This window comes from Leucoraja erinacea, unplaced genomic scaffold, assembly GCF_028641065.1.
Source record: "Leucoraja erinacea ecotype New England unplaced genomic scaffold, Leri_hhj_1 Leri_75S, whole genome shotgun sequence".
Lineage (NCBI taxonomy): Eukaryota > Metazoa > Chordata > Chondrichthyes > Rajiformes > Rajidae > Leucoraja > Leucoraja erinaceus.
The window spans coordinates 364,205-381,430 of NW_026576685.1; the positions used below are offsets into that span (position 1 = coordinate 364,205).

General features: G+C 51.5%; 2 protein-coding genes and 1 long non-coding RNA gene across 4 annotated transcripts in view; 2 read left to right on the forward strand and 1 right to left on the reverse strand.

Moving 5' to 3' along the window:
* Positions 1 to 1,486: 1,486 nt before the first annotated feature.
* Positions 1,487 to 8,322, reverse strand: LOC129694700 (zinc finger protein 229-like). Of its 2 annotated transcripts, none has more exons than XM_055631441.1 (2): positions 8,236 to 8,322; positions 1,487 to 4,663 (listed from the first exon to the last, which is right to left on the reverse strand). In XM_055631441.1, the coding sequence occupies exon 2, from the start codon at positions 4,533 to 4,535 to the stop codon at positions 3,129 to 3,131; it is 1,407 nt and encodes a 468-aa protein (XP_055487416.1). In that variant the 5' UTR covers positions 4,536 to 4,663; positions 8,236 to 8,322; the 3' UTR covers positions 1,487 to 3,128. The 2 variants fall into 2 exon arrangements, with proteins under 2 accessions (XP_055487416.1, XP_055487417.1); XM_055631442.1 differs by lacking the exon at positions 8,236 to 8,322 and adding an exon at positions 7,926 to 8,037.
* LOC129694703 (uncharacterized) lies at positions 8,247 to 14,190 on the forward strand. Its single transcript, XR_008723035.1, has 3 exons — positions 8,247 to 8,376; positions 10,271 to 12,392; positions 14,055 to 14,190. It is a non-coding gene; the product is annotated as an uncharacterized LOC129694703 (long non-coding RNA).
* Positions 14,191 to 16,706: 2,516 nt separating this feature from the next.
* Positions 16,707 to 17,226, forward strand: part of LOC129694696 (zinc finger protein 135-like) — a gene marked incomplete at its 3' end in the record, with an annotated part of 29,665 nt that continues 29,145 nt past the window's right edge. Inside the window, exon 1 of the mRNA XM_055631435.1 lies at positions 16,707 to 16,751. Coding sequence (XP_055487410.1) covers positions 16,707 to 16,751 — 45 coding nt within the window. The remainder of the gene's footprint in view (positions 16,752 to 17,226) is intronic.

A 17,226-nucleotide genomic window follows, 5' to 3' on the forward strand; every position in this document is an offset into this window, starting at 1 on the left:
GAAGTGGTCAAGATGAGACTTTTAAATAGCCACATTTTAATGGTCACATTATAAATGGCACAATGTAAAAGGCACATTGTAAATGACACATTTTAAAAACACATTTTAAAGCCACATTAAAAACCCCATGAAGGGCACTCGCAGATCAGTAGACACCAAGTGTTCTGTAGTTTTCCAGCTCAGGCTGAGTCGTGACCTCTCCCTTGCCATCTTGCAGCGACTGAGCCAAGTCCAGATTTCCAGGTTTTAAAGCCCTCCCCCCACCCCGAAAGGGGCGTAGTCTTCATGGCAGTGATTGACAGGAGAGAGAACCTCTACATTTTTTAAACATTAAGAACTTTTATTTTTCATCGATAGGAAAAATCCTCAGCATCTGAGGAGCGGTGGGACACTCTGAGTAAGATGGCCAAAAACCGCAGCCATAAGTGGTAGCGTTTTTTCTAAAATTAATATACAGTGCAAACAGGGTCAATATGAGGCTTTTAATTATATAGATGGATACATTGTGGCGGGGACTAGCAAGAGTCCAGCCAAAAACTAGTCGGACACGAGTTGTGTTTATTTTCTCCAATACAGCTTCCTACTCCTCCCCAGACACGGCATTGCCCGGCCTTAAATACCAACTCAGGTCCCTACCCCGTGACTAGTGCCTCCCTCACAAAAGCGCCGCCCTCTGCAGCCGATGGTTAGTTGTGCCCTTGGGTTGCCACCTGGTGCCGCCCCATGATCCCCCCTAAAACCAGAGGCACAGAACCGGACAGGAGACGAGGCAGCCTGAACAGGTAGATACAATCCCACGCCCCGGGGGCTTGCTCGGTTTCGGAAGAATCTCCGGGAGCCCAGGACGGCGGAACCTGTGACGGGGTGGTTGAGCCACATGAACTGGCTCACCCTTGACCTCACCCTCACCCAATGTAGGATTCAACCGTTTCGCTCCATGATAACGTTAGTTCGAAGTTGGTACAGATAGAGATGATGTGGAAAGGATGTTTTCACTGATGGGCGAGTCTAGGACCAGAAGTCATAGCCTCAGAATGAAGGGGCTTTATTTTAAAAAGTAGGTAAGGAGAAGTTTCTTTAATCAGAGGATAATTAATCTGTGGAACTCATTGCCACAAAGAGCTGTGGAGGCCTGTGTACTTACCCACCACCAGCGGGTTATCCAGGTAAGGAATGACCCAACCAGCCGTCTGCTGGTCAAGGGCATTTACCACATTGTGATAGCGAGTCTCGTCAGCTGTAACGTCACGGATGTAAAATTGGTATTCGGCCTGTCGAAACCAAACCCCTGGCTGCGAGGTCCAAATTGTCGGTAGCTTTAGGGAGACCACGTTGAGTCCGGCCTCATCTCCGTTGTAGGCGGCAGCGGCAGAATGTATTTTTTGTTTTTCAATTTTCCCTTCCAGGATTACATTCCTGGGCGTCGGGGGGTCACCAATGTGGCGGGGACTCGCAGGAGACCAGCCAAAAACTAGTCAGACACGGGTTGTGTGCACAAGACATGTTTATTCTCTCCAATACAACTCCCTGCTCCTCCCTGGACACGGGCGTTGCCCGGCCTTAAATACCAACTCAGGTACCGACCCCGTGACTAGTTCCTCCAACACCAAGACGCCGCCCTCTAGAGCCGATGTTTCGATGTGCCCATGGGTTGCCACCAGGTGCCGCCATAAAATGACGTTTTGAGTCAGGCCCCTTCTTCAGACTGATTGGAGTGGGTGGGATTAGGATTAGGAAGCGGGAAAAGAGATATGGGGGCTGGATAAAGCCTGGCAAGTCTTTGTCATGGACACAAAATGCTGGAGTAACTCAGCGGGACAGGCAGCATCTATGGAGAAGGAATGGGTAACGTTTCAGGTTGAGACACTTCTGAAATGATAGGTGGAGTCACAAAAAACTGCAGATGCTGGATACTTGCATTAAACACAATTTAGTTAGATGCACAGAATCTCTTGCCCAGAGTGGGGGAATCGAGAACCAGAGGACACGGGTTCAAGGTGATGGGGAAAAGATTTAATAGGAATCCGAGGTGTAACTTTTTGACAAAAAGGGTGGTGGGTGATGGAACGAGCTGCCAGAGGAGCTGCAACGATCTGAACGTTTAAGAAACAGTTAGACAGGGACATGGATAGGACAAGTTTGGAGGGATATGGATAAAACGCCGGCAGGTCGGACTAATGTAGCTGGGACATGTGGCTAGGTGTGGGCAAGTTGGGCTGAAGGGCCTGTTTCCACACTGTATGACTCTAACTTGCAGTAGCTCGGCGGGTCAGGCAGCATCTCTGGAGAACATGGATAGGTGACATTTCGGGTAGATGTAAATGTGCAGCTTTAAGGGACATTGGTCAGGTAGTATTTGGAGTATTGCATACAGTTCTGGTCACATTTCAGGGCTGACGTGGAGGCTTTGGGGAAGTTGCAGAGATAGTTAACTAGAATCGTTTAAAATCAAGGAACAGCAGGTGCAAAAAAGGACACAAAATGCTGGAGTAACTCAGCGGGACAGGCAGCATCTGTGGAGAGGAGGAATGGGTAATGTTTCGTGTCGAGACTGAGGAGGGTCTCGTCTCGAAATGTTATCCTTTCCTTTTCAGCATTTGTGTCTACCTAAACAGTGCCTATGCACGTGGCGGTGTGCCTGCAGGCTGGAGGAGATGGCAAAGTACCACCTCCAGTTTAAATTCCATTTGGAATATTTTGGAGGACCAAGAAAGGCCTTGCCACAGAGCAGGCAGGTGAAGGGGCACTGGCTGGTGTGGATTTGCCAGTGTTCCAGCAGGTGGTCAAGCTGGGTGAATGAAGCCCTTACTACAGGATGGGCAGGGGAAGGGACACTCACTGTTGTGGGTACACCGGTGCTGCCACAGGCTGGACAAGTGGCTGAAACCCATGCCGCACTCAGTGCACACAAGGGGTCTCTCTCCAGTGTGAATCCACTGGTGCTCACGCAGCCCCCGTGCGCTCTTGAAACGCTTGCTGCAGTGGGAGTAGCCGCTCGCCAACGTGGGCCCGCTGGTGCTGCTGCAACTGCAAACTGTCATACGCCTCAACGCAGTATGGACAGTCGTAGGCTGGCGACTGGTGTGCACGCGCTGGTGAGACAGGGCGTACGACACAATGGCAAAGCGCTATCCACACACTGGGCTGGGGAAGGGACGGTCGCCGGCGTGCACCCGCTGGTGGTTTAGAAGGCTGGAGGAGCGGGTGAAGCCCTTGCCGCATTGGGCGCAGGTGTAGGGCCGCTCGCCGGTGTGGGTGCGCTGGTGCTCCAGCAGGCTGTTGGAGCGGGCGAAGCCCTTGCCGCACTGGGCGCAGGTGTAGGGACGCTCACCAGTGTGGGTGCGCTGGTGCTCCAGCAGGCCGCTGGAGCGGATGAAGCCCTTGCCGCAGTTGCTGCAGGTGTAGGGCCGCTCCCCGCTGTGCAGGCGCATGTGCACCTTCAGTTGCGTGGACGACTTGAAGCTTTTGCCGCAGTCGGAGCAGGTGAAGGGCCGCTCACTGCTGTGCACCCGCCGGTGCTCCGATAGCCCCGTGAACCGGGCAAAGCTCTTGCCACAGGTGGAGCAGCAATAGGGCTTCTCGCCCGTGTGCACCCGCTGGTGGATCTTCAGCTCTTGCAGCCCCTTGAAATCCTTGTCGCAGTCGGAGCAGCCGAAGGGCCTCTCGCCGGAGTGCACCTGCTGGTGGGATAGCAGATGGGTGGAGCGGGTGAAGCCCTTGCCGCAGTCGCTACAGATGTAGGGCCGTTCCTCAGTGTGCAGGCGCCTGTGCGCCTTCAGTTCCGGCGACGACTTGAAGCTTTTGCCACAGTCGGAGCAGGTGAAGGGCCGCTCACTGCTGTGCACCCGGCGGTGAACTCGCAGCCCCGACAACCGGGCAAAGCTCTTGCCACAGGTGGAGCAGCCATAGGGCTTCTCGCCCGTGTGCACCCGCCGGTGGATCTCCAGCTCTTGCGCCGTCTTGAAGTCCTTGGCGCAGTCAGAACAGCTGAAGGGCAGCTCTCCACTGTGTACCCACTGGTGCTGCCCCAGTCTCCTCAAATTGAAAAATCTCTTGCCGCAGGTGGAGCAGCCAAAGGGCCGGTCGCCGGTGTGCACCTGCTGGTGCTGCAGCAGCCTGGAGGAGCGGGTGTAGCTCTTGCCACATTGGGCGCAGGTGAAGGGGCGCTCACCGGTATGGGTGTGCCGGTGCTCCAGCAGGCTGTTGGAGCAGGTGAAGCCCTTGCCGCAGTCGCTGCAGGTGTAGGGCCGCTCCCCGGTGTGCAGGCGCCTGTGCAGTTTCAGGTCCGATGATGACTTGAAGCCTTTGCCGCAATCGGAGCAGGGGAACGGACGCTCACTGCTGTGCACCCGCCGGTGCACCCGCAGCCCGGATGACTGGGCAAAGCTCTTGCCGCAGGTGGAGCAGCTATAGGGCTTCTCGCCCGTGTGCACCCGCCGGTGGGACTGGAGTTCGCTCGGGTACTGCCAGGACTTGCCACACACGTCGCACTCATAACGCTTCTTCTTGTTGTTCCCCGCCATGTGGTCCTCCATCGAAGCTCAGCCCCTCGAAGCTCAGACCGCACACCGAGCAGATGGGGGGGGGGGTCACTGGCACCCTGGCCGCCCTCAATGGCCACTCATGTACCCGTATCTCCGTCCACAGCAACAGCTCTTAAACCCTGCAGGAGGAACAAAGATGGTCAACATCACTAACGCATGAACATTACTTGTGCCTGATGGGGGGGGAGGGGAGGGGAGGGGAGGAAGCAGAGTATGATGGGGGGGGAGAGGGGGGGTTGAGTGTGAGTAGACGGGGGGGGGGGGGGGGGGGGGGGGGGGGGAAGGAGTGGCGAGATGTTGAGGTGGCAAGCGGGGAAAGTGCAGAAGGTGAAGTAAGGGGAGGTGGAGAAGGGGATGAGAAAAATGCTGGAGAAACTCAGCGGGTGAGGCAGCATCTATGGACCGAAGGAAATAGGCAATGTTACTGGTCGAGACCCTTTTTCAGATTGATGTGAGGGTGGCGGGGCGGGAAAAACAAAGGAAGAGGTGGATCCAGTGGGCTGAGGGAGAGCTGAGAAGGGGAGGAGAAAGTAAAGACTGCCTGAAATGAGAGAAGTCAATGTTCAAACCGCTGGGATGTAAATTTCCCAAGCAAAATTTGTGGTGCTGCTCCTCCAATTTCCGTTGGTCCTCACTCTGTCCATGGTGGATGCCCATGACAGAAAGGTTGGATTCGGAATGGGAGGCGGAGTTGAAGTGCTGAGCCACCGGGAGATCAGGTTGGTTATTGCGAATCGAGCAGAGGTGTTCGCCGAAGCGATCGTTAAGCCTACGCTTGGTCTCACCGATGTAGAGCCGTTGACATCTAGAACAGCAGATGCAATAGATGAGGTTGGAGGAGGTGCAGGTGAACCTCTGCCACACCTGGAAAGACTGCTTGGGTCATGGAATGGAGTAAAGAGGGAGGTAAAGCGACAAGTGTAGCATTTCCTGCGGTTGCAAGTGAAAGTGCAGGGAGAGGGGGTGGTTCGGGTGGGAAGGGACAAATTGACCAGGGAGTTATGGAGGGAGCGGTCTTTGTGGAAAACAGACAGGGGAGGCTTTGGGAAGATGTGACAAGTGGTGGGATCACGTTGGTGGTGGCGAAAATGTCAGAGGATTATTTGTTGTATGTGACGGCTGGTAGGGTGGAAGGTGAGGACAAGGGGGACTCTGCCCTTGTTACGAGTGGGGGGATTGGGAATGAGAGCAGTCACAGGGTATAGAAGAGACCCTGGTGAGAGCCTCATCTATAGTAGGGGAGGGGAACCCCCGTTCCCTGATGAATGCCCTGGTGTGGAACACCTCTTCCTGGGTGCAGATGCGGTGTGGACGGAGGAATTGGGAGTAGGGGATGGAGTCCTTACAGGAAGCAGGGTGGGAAGAAGTGTAGCCCTGATAGGCATGGCAGTCAGTGGGTTTCTAGTGGATGTCGTCAGTAGTCTGTCACCTGCGATGGAGATAGTGAGGTCAAGAAATGGTAGGAAAATGTCGGAAATGGTTCGGGTGTATTGAGTGCCGGATGGAAGTTAGTGGTGAAATGGATGAAGTCAGTGAGATGTGTGTGGGTGCAGGAGGTAGCACCAATGCAGTCGTCGATGTAGCGGAGGTAGAGTTCAGGGATTGGATCATGGTACATCTCGATCAAGGATTATTCGATGTGCCCAACAAAGAGGCAGGCATAGCTGGTGCCCATAGCTACGCCTTGTATTTGGAGGAAATGGGATGAATCAAACTAAAAGTTATATTAAGGGTTTGGACCAGCTCGGAGGAGAGTGTCAGTAGACGGGGATTGGTTGGTTCTACGTTCAAGAAAAAAACGGAGGGCTTTGAGACCCTCCTGGTGGGGGATGGAGGTGTAGAGTGACTAGACATCCATGGTGAAGATGAGGGAATGGGGACCGAGAAAATGGAAATACTGGAGTAGATAAAGAGCATGTGAGCTGTCTTGAATATAGGTAGGGAGGGATTTAACCAGGGGGGATAGGATGGAGTCGAGGTACGTGGAAATAAGTTCGGTAGGAGTCGAACAGGCAGAAACGATGGGTCTACCAGGACAGTCAGGTTTGTGGATTTCGAGAAGGTAAATTTCATTCAGTTCTCTTAATTTTTAAGAAGGTTATGGGCTTTTGACTGTCCTCGATCACAGCTTTTTTGTTATGTCCATAGAAAATCAATAGGGAACAAGATGCTAATTTCCGAGTATGAAAATGGCCATAACATTTTTATTACTTGAGATATGAAAGTGAATTAGGTGTCAAATTAAACTTATTGTTATGCTTTATCTGATGGGATAAATTGCAGACTTGATTTTTTAAATCTCAAAATTTTGTAACATTGCTAGTTAGAGGGAAGGGGGAATCACAGAGGGGGGGCAGTAGCTAGAAGGTCGTCAAACCGTCTTCAGAGGGAGGAGAACTTCTTCAAAGTAGAGGGTGGTCCCTCCGTCAGTTTCGCCACCTCCAACGTGACCCCACCACTCGCCACATCTTCCCATCTCCCCCCATATCTGCCTTCCGCAAAGACCGCTCCCTCCATAACTCCCTTGTCAATTCTTCCCTTCCCTCTCGGTCCACCCCCTCCCCGGGCACTTTCCCTTGCAACCGCAAGAGATGCAACACTTGTCCCTTTACCTCCCCCCTTGACTCCTTTCAAGGACCCAAGCAATCGTTACAGGTGCGACAGAGGTTTACCTGCATCTCTTCCAACCTCATCTATTGCGTCCGCTGCTCTAGATGTCAGCAGATCTATATCGGTGAGACCAAGCGGAGGTTGGGCGATCGTTTCGCCGAACACCTCCGCTCGGTCCGCAATAACCAAGCTGACCTCCCGGTGGCTCAGCACTTCAACTCCCCCTCCCACTCGGCCTCCGACCTCTCTGTCCTGGGTCTCCTCCATGGCCACAGCGAGCAGCACCGGAAATTGGAGGAACAGCACCTCATATTCCGTTTGGGGAGTTTGCACCCCCGGGGCATGAACATCGAATTCTCCCAATTTTGTTAGTCCTTGCTGTCTCCTCCCCTTCCTCAGCTCCCCTGCTGTCTCCTCCCACCCTCCAGCCTTCTGGCTCCTCCTCCTTTTCCCTTTCTTGTCCCCACCTACCCCCACCCCCGATCAGTCTGAAGAAGGGTTTCAGCCCGAAACGTTGCCTATTTCCTTCGCTCCATAGATGCTGCTGCACCCGCTGAGTTTCTCCAGCTTTTCTGTGTAACCTTCTTCAAAGTAGACATACCTTGAGGGGATTTCACAGTGGAGTAGACAAAATGTTTAAGAGGCAGCATCTATGGAGCGAAGGAAATAGGAGGGAGTTTGGTGGAGAAGGGAGGGGGAGGAAGGAGGAGGGATGAGGGAGCAAGTGGGAGAAGGGGGGGCTGCACCGACCCGGCAACGCCCATCACGTACCCCCGCCCTGCGCCGTCCGCGCCCTGACGTCACCCGGCACCGCCACGCCGGTGATTGGCGCTGAGTCACGTGGGGGCGGCGTGCATCATGTGAAGAAGGTCACAGTGCTGGAGTCACTCAGCGTCTGTGGGAACGTGGATAGGTGCAGCGCGGCCTCCCGCCGCCAGAGGGGGCGCGACAGGCGGAGGACCAGTCAGAGGGCGCCGAGACCTGACGTTCCCCCACACACATACGCCACAGATCGCCCTCGGCATGAAGGAGGGGGTGGGGTAAGGACGAGGGGCCGAGCGGCGGCGGCGTCTATCCCCACCTGAGTTCCCGGCCTCACTCCTTCCTGTGTCCGGCCTTCACGGCGACGCAACGTCCCGCCTCACGTGACCGGCGACCAGGTCCCTCCCCCCCAATGACGGGCAGCGCCAATGGCCAATGGGACCGCGTCACAGAGGACCAGGTACCGCCCCCTCCTTGCGCCGACCCCGCCCCCCCGCGCTGCACGTGACCGCGGGGAGAGAGAGAGAGAGAGAGAGAGGGAGAGGGGGAGGGAGAGAGGGAGTTTTGAATGCCCCAGGGTTGTGTCAATAGACAATACGTGCAGGAGGAGGCCATTTGGCCCTTCGAGCCAGCACTGTGATCGTCCACAATCCGTACCCCGTTCCTGACCTCTCTCCATATCACCGGACGACGCGATCTTTAAGAGCTCTATCTAACTCTCTTGCAAGTATCCAGAGAACCGGCCACCACTGCCCTCTGAGGCAGAGAATTCCACAGACTTTTTGAATTTTGATGTATTAAAATCATGTTTTAGTGCATTGTAGAAGTATGATTTTAATGTTTTTTGTTTGCAGTATTTTTAAGAGGTGACTTTTTAAAGAGTAACTTTTTCCACACAAAGGTGGAAGTATGAAACAAGCTGCCAGAGGATGTAGTTGAGGCAGGGACTATCCCAACATTTAAGAAACAGTTAGACTGATACATGGATAGGACAGGTTTGGAGGGATTGGACCAAAATAAGGTAGTGTAGCTGGGACATATTGGTGGGTGTGGGCAAGTTGTGCGGAAGGGCCTGTTTTCACAATCTATAACTACATTATACCTCCATCATGCATGAATGCTTCAAAAACAAGGGGTCTAGTTTTTTTGCCATATGCTAAAGCATAGAAACATAGAAAAACAGGTGCAGGAATAGGCCATTCGGGCCTTCGAGCCAGCACTGCCATTCAATATGATCATGGCTGTTCATCTAAAATCAGAAACTCTTTCCTGGTGTTTCCCCATATCCCTTGATTTCACTAGCCCCAAAAGCTGAATGTAACTCTCTTGAAAACATCCAGTGAATTGGCCTCCACTGCATTCTGTGGCAGAGAATTCCACAGATTCACAACTCTATGGGTGAAGAAAGTGTACACTCATCTCAGTTTTAACTGTCCTACCCCTAATTTTTTAATTATGACTATTGGTTCTGAACTCCCCCAACATCGGGAACATTTTTCCTGCAGTTACAGTAAGTGAAAATCTAGCAGGGAAGCAGGATGCTTTCTCCAACCACCCCCATTTGAAGGCAAATCTTCCACCGCTTCTATCCAGGGCTTGGTACATACTTCCAGCAGTCACTGGTTGTCCTCCAGGATGCACCGAGCCGCAGCCTGGTCCATGCCAGTCACCAGAGCGAATCCAGCGCAGAGATTCTCACGGCAGCGATGCAATGCTTCCGACGCCTCCGACGGCCCAGGACTCTTGTACTGAGGCTGCTCCATGGCCTGAGCTGCAGCGAGCGACTGGCTAGCCCTGGCTCCCCATCCGCATCTGCCCTCGTCGCTGCTGCTGCTTCCATCCCTCCCTCCGCCCCAGCTCTCCAACACCCGCGTCCCATGCAATTTGTATTAGTTTTCGACAGAGTGTAAGAAATTCTATGATCAGCGCGAGAGCATGAGAATTAGCGGAAATGCGTGATGCTCCATGTGTGAGAGTTGGCAGCTCTGAGTAAAAGGCTTGCTGGTGCAGGCTCCTGTTGCTAGAGAAGGCCTTGTCCGTTGTCAAGGAAGGCCTAGTGCCAACAGGCTTCTGTTGCGAAGGAAGATCTGGTATTAGGCTCCTGTTGCTCCGATAGGCCTACCGTATTGCTTAGGAAGCCCTACACTGTTGCGAAGGAAGGCCTGCAAGTGCCAGGATTCTGTTGCTATGGAAGGCTTCCTCTGTTGCTAAGGAAGGCATCCTTGTCCCTCTAATTTTTAGTAGTTTGTGTGCGCAGAAATCTTGTGCGATTTTTTATGCTTACAAATGTGTGTGCGCACTGAATTCTTGTGCAAATATAAACCTGAAATTGATTCACGATATTTTTGCCATAGCCTCTCACTCATGGCTAATGCTGTTTATCGACTTCAGCTCAGCATTCAACACCATCATCCCCTTCAAACTGATCACCAAACTCAACAACCTGGACATCAACCCCTCCCTCTGAAACTGGATATTGGACTATCTAACCAACAGACCTCACCTCCTCAACCCTCACCCTGAACACAGCGTTCCACAGAGCTGTGTGCTGAGCCCTCTTCTCTACTCCCTCCTCACCTACGACTGCACACCTGTACATGGTTCCAACACCATTCTCAAGTTTGCAGATGACACAACTGTGATTGGCCTCATCAGCGACAACGATGAGTCGGCCTATAGGGAGGAGGTCCAGCTCCTGGCAGCATGGTGCACCGACAACAACCTGGCTCTTAACACCAAGAAGACCAAGGAGCTCATTGTGGACTACAGAAAGACTAATGGTGGCACACACACCCCCATCCATATCAACGGGACGGAGGTGGAACGTGTTTCCAGCTTCAAGTTTCTGGGTGTCCACATCTCTGAAGACCTCTCTTAGACCCACAATACCTCAACTCTGATCAAGAAGGCTCACCAGCGTCTCTTCTTCCTGAGGAGACTAAAGCAGGTCTATGTGTCTCCTCAGATTCTGGTGAACTTCTACCGCTGCACCATCGAGAGCATCCTTACTAACTGTGTCACAGTATGGTCTGGCAACTGCTCTGTCTCTGACTGGAAAGCACTGCAGAGGGTGGTGAAAACTGCCCGACGCATCACTGGTTTCTCACTTACCTCCATTAAGGCTGGCCAGAGCAAGCGATGTCTGCGAAGGGAGCGCAGCATCATCAAGGACTGCTCTCACCCCAACCACAGACTGTTTACCCTGCTCCCATCTGGGAGGCACTACAGGTCTCTCCATTCCCGGACCAGCATAGTCTAGTGTTCAAATATATTCAGGATCAGTTCCTGTGGATTGGAGGATAGCTAATGTTATCCCACTTTTCAAGGAAGGAGCGAGAGAGAAAACGGAGAATTACAGACCAGTTAGCCTGAGTTCAGGTGTGGGAAAGATGCTGGAGTCAATTATTAAAGAGGTAATAATGGGGCGTTGGATTAGTCCAAATCGACATGGATTTATGAAAGGGAAATCATGCTTAACTAATCTTCTGGAATTTTTTGAGGATATGACAAGTAAAATGAATGAAGGGGAGCCAGTGGATGTAGTGTATCGAGACTTTCAGAAAGGCTTTGATAAGATCCCGCACGGGAGACTGGTGACTAAAATTAGAGCACATAGTATTCGGGGTATGGTGTTGACATGGATAGAAAATTGGTTGACAGACAAGAAGCAAAGAGTAGGAGTGAGCGAGTTATTTTCAGAATGGCAGGCAGTGGCGAGTGGAGTGTCGCAAGGCTCGGTGTTGGGGCCGCAACTGTTTACCATGTATATTAATGATTTGGAAGAGGGAATAAGGAGCAACTCCCTATAACTGTCTCTGTCCCCTCTCTCTCTGCCCTCACTCTTTACCCCCACCCTCCATCTCATAGATGACCCTGCGAGTTGGGGGCTATGCGTCAGTGGACAGGGTGGTTATGGGGTAAAAGGAGCAAATTAATAATATTAATATAATATCAAGGAGGTAGTTAGTGTGTGTGTGTGGGGAGTTGTTAGTGTGTGTAGGGGGGTGGTTAGTCTGTGTGTGAGATGCCGCATGCCGCCGCCCCTAAACACCCCCCCCCCACGCAACCGCGCATTGAGGGGAAGGGACCCAATGGGTCCCCCTTGGTCTCCTATCATATCTATATAATTAAAAGTCTAAACTTGACCACTTCCTGTTTGCGCTATATATTGATTTTAGAAAAAACGCTACCAGTTACGGCTATGATTTTTGGCCATCTTACTCAGAGTACCCCACCGCTCATCAGGTGCAGAGGATTTTTCCCATCGATGAAAAATAGAAGTTCGTAGTAAACAAATGTTGAGATTCTCTCTCCTGCCAATCACTGTCAAGAAGGCCACGCCCCTTCAGGGGCGGGTGCAGGAGCTATAAAACCCAGAAGTCCGGACGTAGCTCTGTTGCTGCAGGATGGTGAGCGAGAGATCATGACTCTCAGTCTGAGCTGGAAATCTACAGAACACTTAGTGTCTACTGACCTGTGAGTGCCCTTTATGTGTTTTTAATGTGTGGCGTTTGCAACTGTGGCTGTTAAAATGTGTGGCGTTTGCAACTGTGGGCATGTGTGGTTTGCAACTGTGGCTGTTAAAATGTGTGGCTTTTGCAACTGTGGCTGTTAAAATTTGTGGCTTTTGCAACTGTGGCTGTTAAAATTTGTGGCTTTTGCAACTGTGGCTGTTAAAATTTGTGGCTTTTGCAACTGTGGCTGTTAAAATTTGTGGCTTTTGCAACTGTGGCTGTTAAAATTTGTGGCTTTTGCAACTGTGGCTGTTAAAATGTGTGGCTTTTGCAACTGTGGCTGTTGAAATGGGTGGCTTTTGCAACTGTGGCTGTTGAAATGGGTGGCTTTTGCAACTGTGGCTGTTGAAATGGGTGGCTTTTGCAACTGTGGCTGTTGAAATGGGTGGCTTTTGCAACTGTGTTGAAATGTGTGGCTGCTGAATTGTGTGGCTTTTATTACTGTCGCTGTTGAAATGTGTGGCTGTTGAAATTGTGGCTGTTGAAATGTGTGGCTATTGCAACTGTGTGACTATTGCAACTGTGTGGCTATTGAAATGTGCGGCTATGGAAATGTGCGGCTATTGAAATGTGTGGCTATTATAACCATGTGGCTGTTGCAACTGTGTGGCTATTGCAACTGTGGCTATTGAAATGTGTGGCTGTTGAAATGTGTGGCTTTTGCAACTGTGGCTGTTGAAATGTGTGGCTTTTGCAACTGTGGCTGTTGAAATGTGTGGCTGTTGAATTGTGTGGCTTTTATTAGTCGCTGTTGAAATGTGTGGCTGTTGAAATATGTGGCTGTTGAAATGTGTGTCTTTTGCAACTGTGGCTGTTCAAATGCGTCTCTATTGCAACAGTGTGCCTATTGCAACAGTGTGCCTATTGCAACAGTGTGCCTATTGCAACAGTGTGGCTATTGCAACTGTGTGGCTATTGCAAGTGTGTGGCTATTGCAACTGTGTGGCTATTGCAACTGTGTGCCTATTGCAACTGTGCCTATTGCAACTGTGCCTATTGTAACTGTGCCTATTGCAACTGCGTGCCTATTGCAACTGCGTGACTATTGCAACTGCGTGACTATTGCAACTGCGTGCCTATTGCAACTGCGTGACTATTGCAACCGTGTGGCTATTGAAATGTGGGGCTATTGAAATGTGTGGCTATTATAACCATGTGGCTGTTGCAACCGTGTGGCTATTGCAACTGTGGCTATTGAAATGTGTGGCTGTTGAAGTGTGTGGCTTTTGCAACAGTGGCTGTTGAAATGTATGGCTGTTGAAATGTGTGGCCATTGCAACTGTGTGGCTATTGCAACTGTGTGGCCATTGCAACTGTGTGGCTATTGCAACAGCGTGGCCATTGCAACGGCGTGGCTATTGCAACTGTGTGGCTATTGCAACTGTGTGGCTCTGTTTGGAGTGCTCTGTTTGGAGTGCTGTGAGGTTGGACTTGCTACCTGCACTCTGCTTGGAGTGCTGTGAGGTTGGACTTGCTGCCTGCACTCTGCTTCAAGTGCTGTGAGATTGGATTTGCTGCCTGCACTGAATTATGACTTTTGAAGTAAATTCCCAGATTTCTTTGTTAAAATTTGACCGCTCAAACTCTCTATATTAAAATTGTCTTTTTTTTTAAATATCAACAGCAAAGAGGCATCAAGAGGCAGTGAGCAGCAGAACACAACAAGGGACACAACAAGAACTTAATCAATCTCATCATTTACATTTAAATTGTTGTTGTATTTTAAGAGTTATTCACATTTTAAACTTTATTAAATCCTTTTCCACTTGCCATGCCTGCATTTTCTTTATCACAATGGGAACGGTCGGAGAGCCACTAAGAGTGCATGGGGGGGGGTGGGGGGGGGGGGGGGGGAGCTCGAGGGGTGATGGACTGAATTCACCTAATCGTTGAAATAAACACCTAAAATAGACCTAATCGTTGAAATAAACACAGACATTCAGACCGAACAGTGGCTTTGATTTGACAGGTGCCTAGCTGTCAAAGTATGGGCGAGGTTAGATGTGTTGGTGTATGATATATGGGGAGGGGACACAGTCCGTTAACCAGTCTTATTGCCTGTGGGAAGAAGCTGTGTAGCATCCTGCTGTTTTTGCAGCTGATGCTCCTGTACCTCTTCCTAGATGGCAGAATGGAGAAGATGTGGTGTGATGGATGATAGCGGTCCTTGATAATGGAGATGGCTCTGCTGATGCTCGACTTCTGATAGATCTCCAACAGGAAAGGGAGTGGGGCACCAATGATCCTACTGGCTGTCTTCACTATCCTGTTGAGTTGGTTTTGTTCATAAGCCTTGCAGCTCCCAAACCAGGAAGTGATGCCGTAGGTCAGTATACTCTCGATGGTGCCCCTGTAGAAAGTACTTAGAGAGACCTGCTTTTCTTAGTCTCCGGAGAGGGTGGAGCTGCTGCTGAGCTCTTTTGGTGACTGCTGCGGTGTTGGTCATTGAGGTCAGGTCGTCCGCCAGGTGAAGTCCCAAGAACTTCACACTGCTGACCCTCCCCACAGCAGCTCCATCAATATGCAGCGGAGTGTGATGTTGTTTTCCAGCCCTCCTGAAATCGATCACCATCTCCTTTGTCTTTTCCACGTTGAGGATGAGATTGTGAAATCTGCACCACTCTGTAAGCAGCTCCACCTCCATCCTGTATGCCGACTCATTGGTGTCACTGATGAGACCCACCACTGTTGTGTCATCAGCGAACTTGTTGATATAATTATTGCTGAGTCTGGCAGTACAGTCACGAGTAAGCAGACTGAACAGCAGGGGGCTTAAGACACAGCCTTGGGGTGAGCCAGTGCTCACTGCGATGGTTGATGCCCACCATGACTGTCTGCTGCCGCTGCGTCAGAAAATTAAGGACCCAGTTGCAAGTGCCAGTGTCCACATTCAACAGCTTCAGCTTCTCCACCAGCTGCTGTGGGATGATTGTATTAAAAGCTGAGCTGAAGTTTACGAAGAGGATCCTGGCATAGGTGTTCTTCCGGTCGAGATGTGATAGTGCGAGGTTGAGTGTTGTAGAGACTGCGTCCTCTGTGGACGGTTGGCTCTGTAAGCGAACTGCAGTGGGTCCAGGTTGGCAGGGAGACAGTTTTTGATGTGCTGCATGACCAGCCGCTCAAAACACTTCATTAATATGGGTGTGAGAGCCACTGGACGAACGTCATTGAGACAGGCTGGGTTGGGTTTCTTCGGGACGGGGACGATGGTGGCACTTTTGAGGCAGTTGGGCACTACCGCCTGGCTGAGTGAAATGCTAAAAATGTCTACAAAGACATCTTTTAGTTGCTCAGCGCAGTCCCTTAAAATGCATGGGGGGGGGGGAGGGGAATGGCAAGGAGCAGAATTGGGGTGAAGGCAGGGGTGACTGAGTGAACTGCCACCACACCAGCTGTGAGTGACTGGACTGCCAGCCCACCAGCCATGATTAAGTGAACTGCCAGCCCACCAGCTGTAAGTGACTGAATTGCCAGCCCACCAGCCATGACTCACTGCATTGCAAGTCCAAGAATCCATTCAGTCCACAATGTCCATACTAACCCTCTGGAAACCAGTCCCTTCAGCGCACAACACCCATACAGCTCCAGATATCCACGCAAGGTTAGACTTTCCTCCTTCATTGCTGTGATCTGTAAAAAAAGATGATAATGTCTAAAATTGTTTTCCACCCTCTCCCCCTTCTCTCTCACAGAGTCGGTCACCTGTTTTCGGCAGAATTTCTGGCAGTTTCTCAGCTGCCAGCCCGCCAAGCCTGAGTTCAATTGAATTGAATTGAAATTTCCTTTATTGTCATTCAGACCTTTCGGTCTGAACGAAATTTCGTTGCCTGCAGTCATACATATAATAATAAATAACAAAAACACACAATAAACACAAATTAACATCCACCACAGTGAGTTCACCAGGCACCTCCTCACTGTGATGGAGGCAAAAGTCTTAAAGTCACTGTCTCTTCCCTCCTTGTTCTCTCTCTGCGCTGAGTCGATCCAGGCTTCCGTTGTTGTGACCCCGCCGGGTGATGGTAAGTCAGTCCCAGGGCTGAATCCGAGCTCCACGAACGGGCCGGTTCAAGCCCCGTGGCCCAGGGTGGTCGAAGCTGCCGCCCTCCAGTCCAGCGGATACAGCTATAGTTGCGGTAGCTGCGGAAAAACAGGTCACCAACCTGTGACCTGCGAGCTCCCGACAATGTCGTCCACTGGGTCCGCGGCCGAGCCCCGAATTCAGGTCACCGCCGCCTCAGCACCGAAGCCCCAAAGCCGGGCCACCGCCACTGGAATGCCGGAACGCCGCCACAACCCGAAGTTGGCCAGCCTTGCGCTGGTAAGTCCTTGCCGGCTCTGCTTCCGGAGCCTCGAGGTCGGTCGCAGTTGGAGGCCGCCAACTCCGCCATTAGGCTTCAGTGCAGACGGAGACAGAGAAGGGGGATACGACAAGAAAAGTCACATTCCCCCGAAGGAAGAGATCAAAATCATGTTTCCCCCCCCCCCCACACACACACACACACACGCACACACGCACACACGCACACACACAACCTAATAAACTAAAATTCAACTAAAACAGGCCAAAAGAAAACAACAAAAAAAAGAAAAAAACAGACGGACTGCAGGCGAGCCGCAGCTGCCAGGCAGCGCCGCCACTTCCGGGTTACTGAGCTGCCAGCCTGCCATGCCTGAGTGACTGAGTTGCCAGGCCTGAGTGACTGAGCTGCCTGGCCTGAGTGACCGAGCTGCCAAGCCTGAGTGACTGAGCTGGCAGCCCAAGAATGCATTCAGCCCACAATGTCCATACTAAC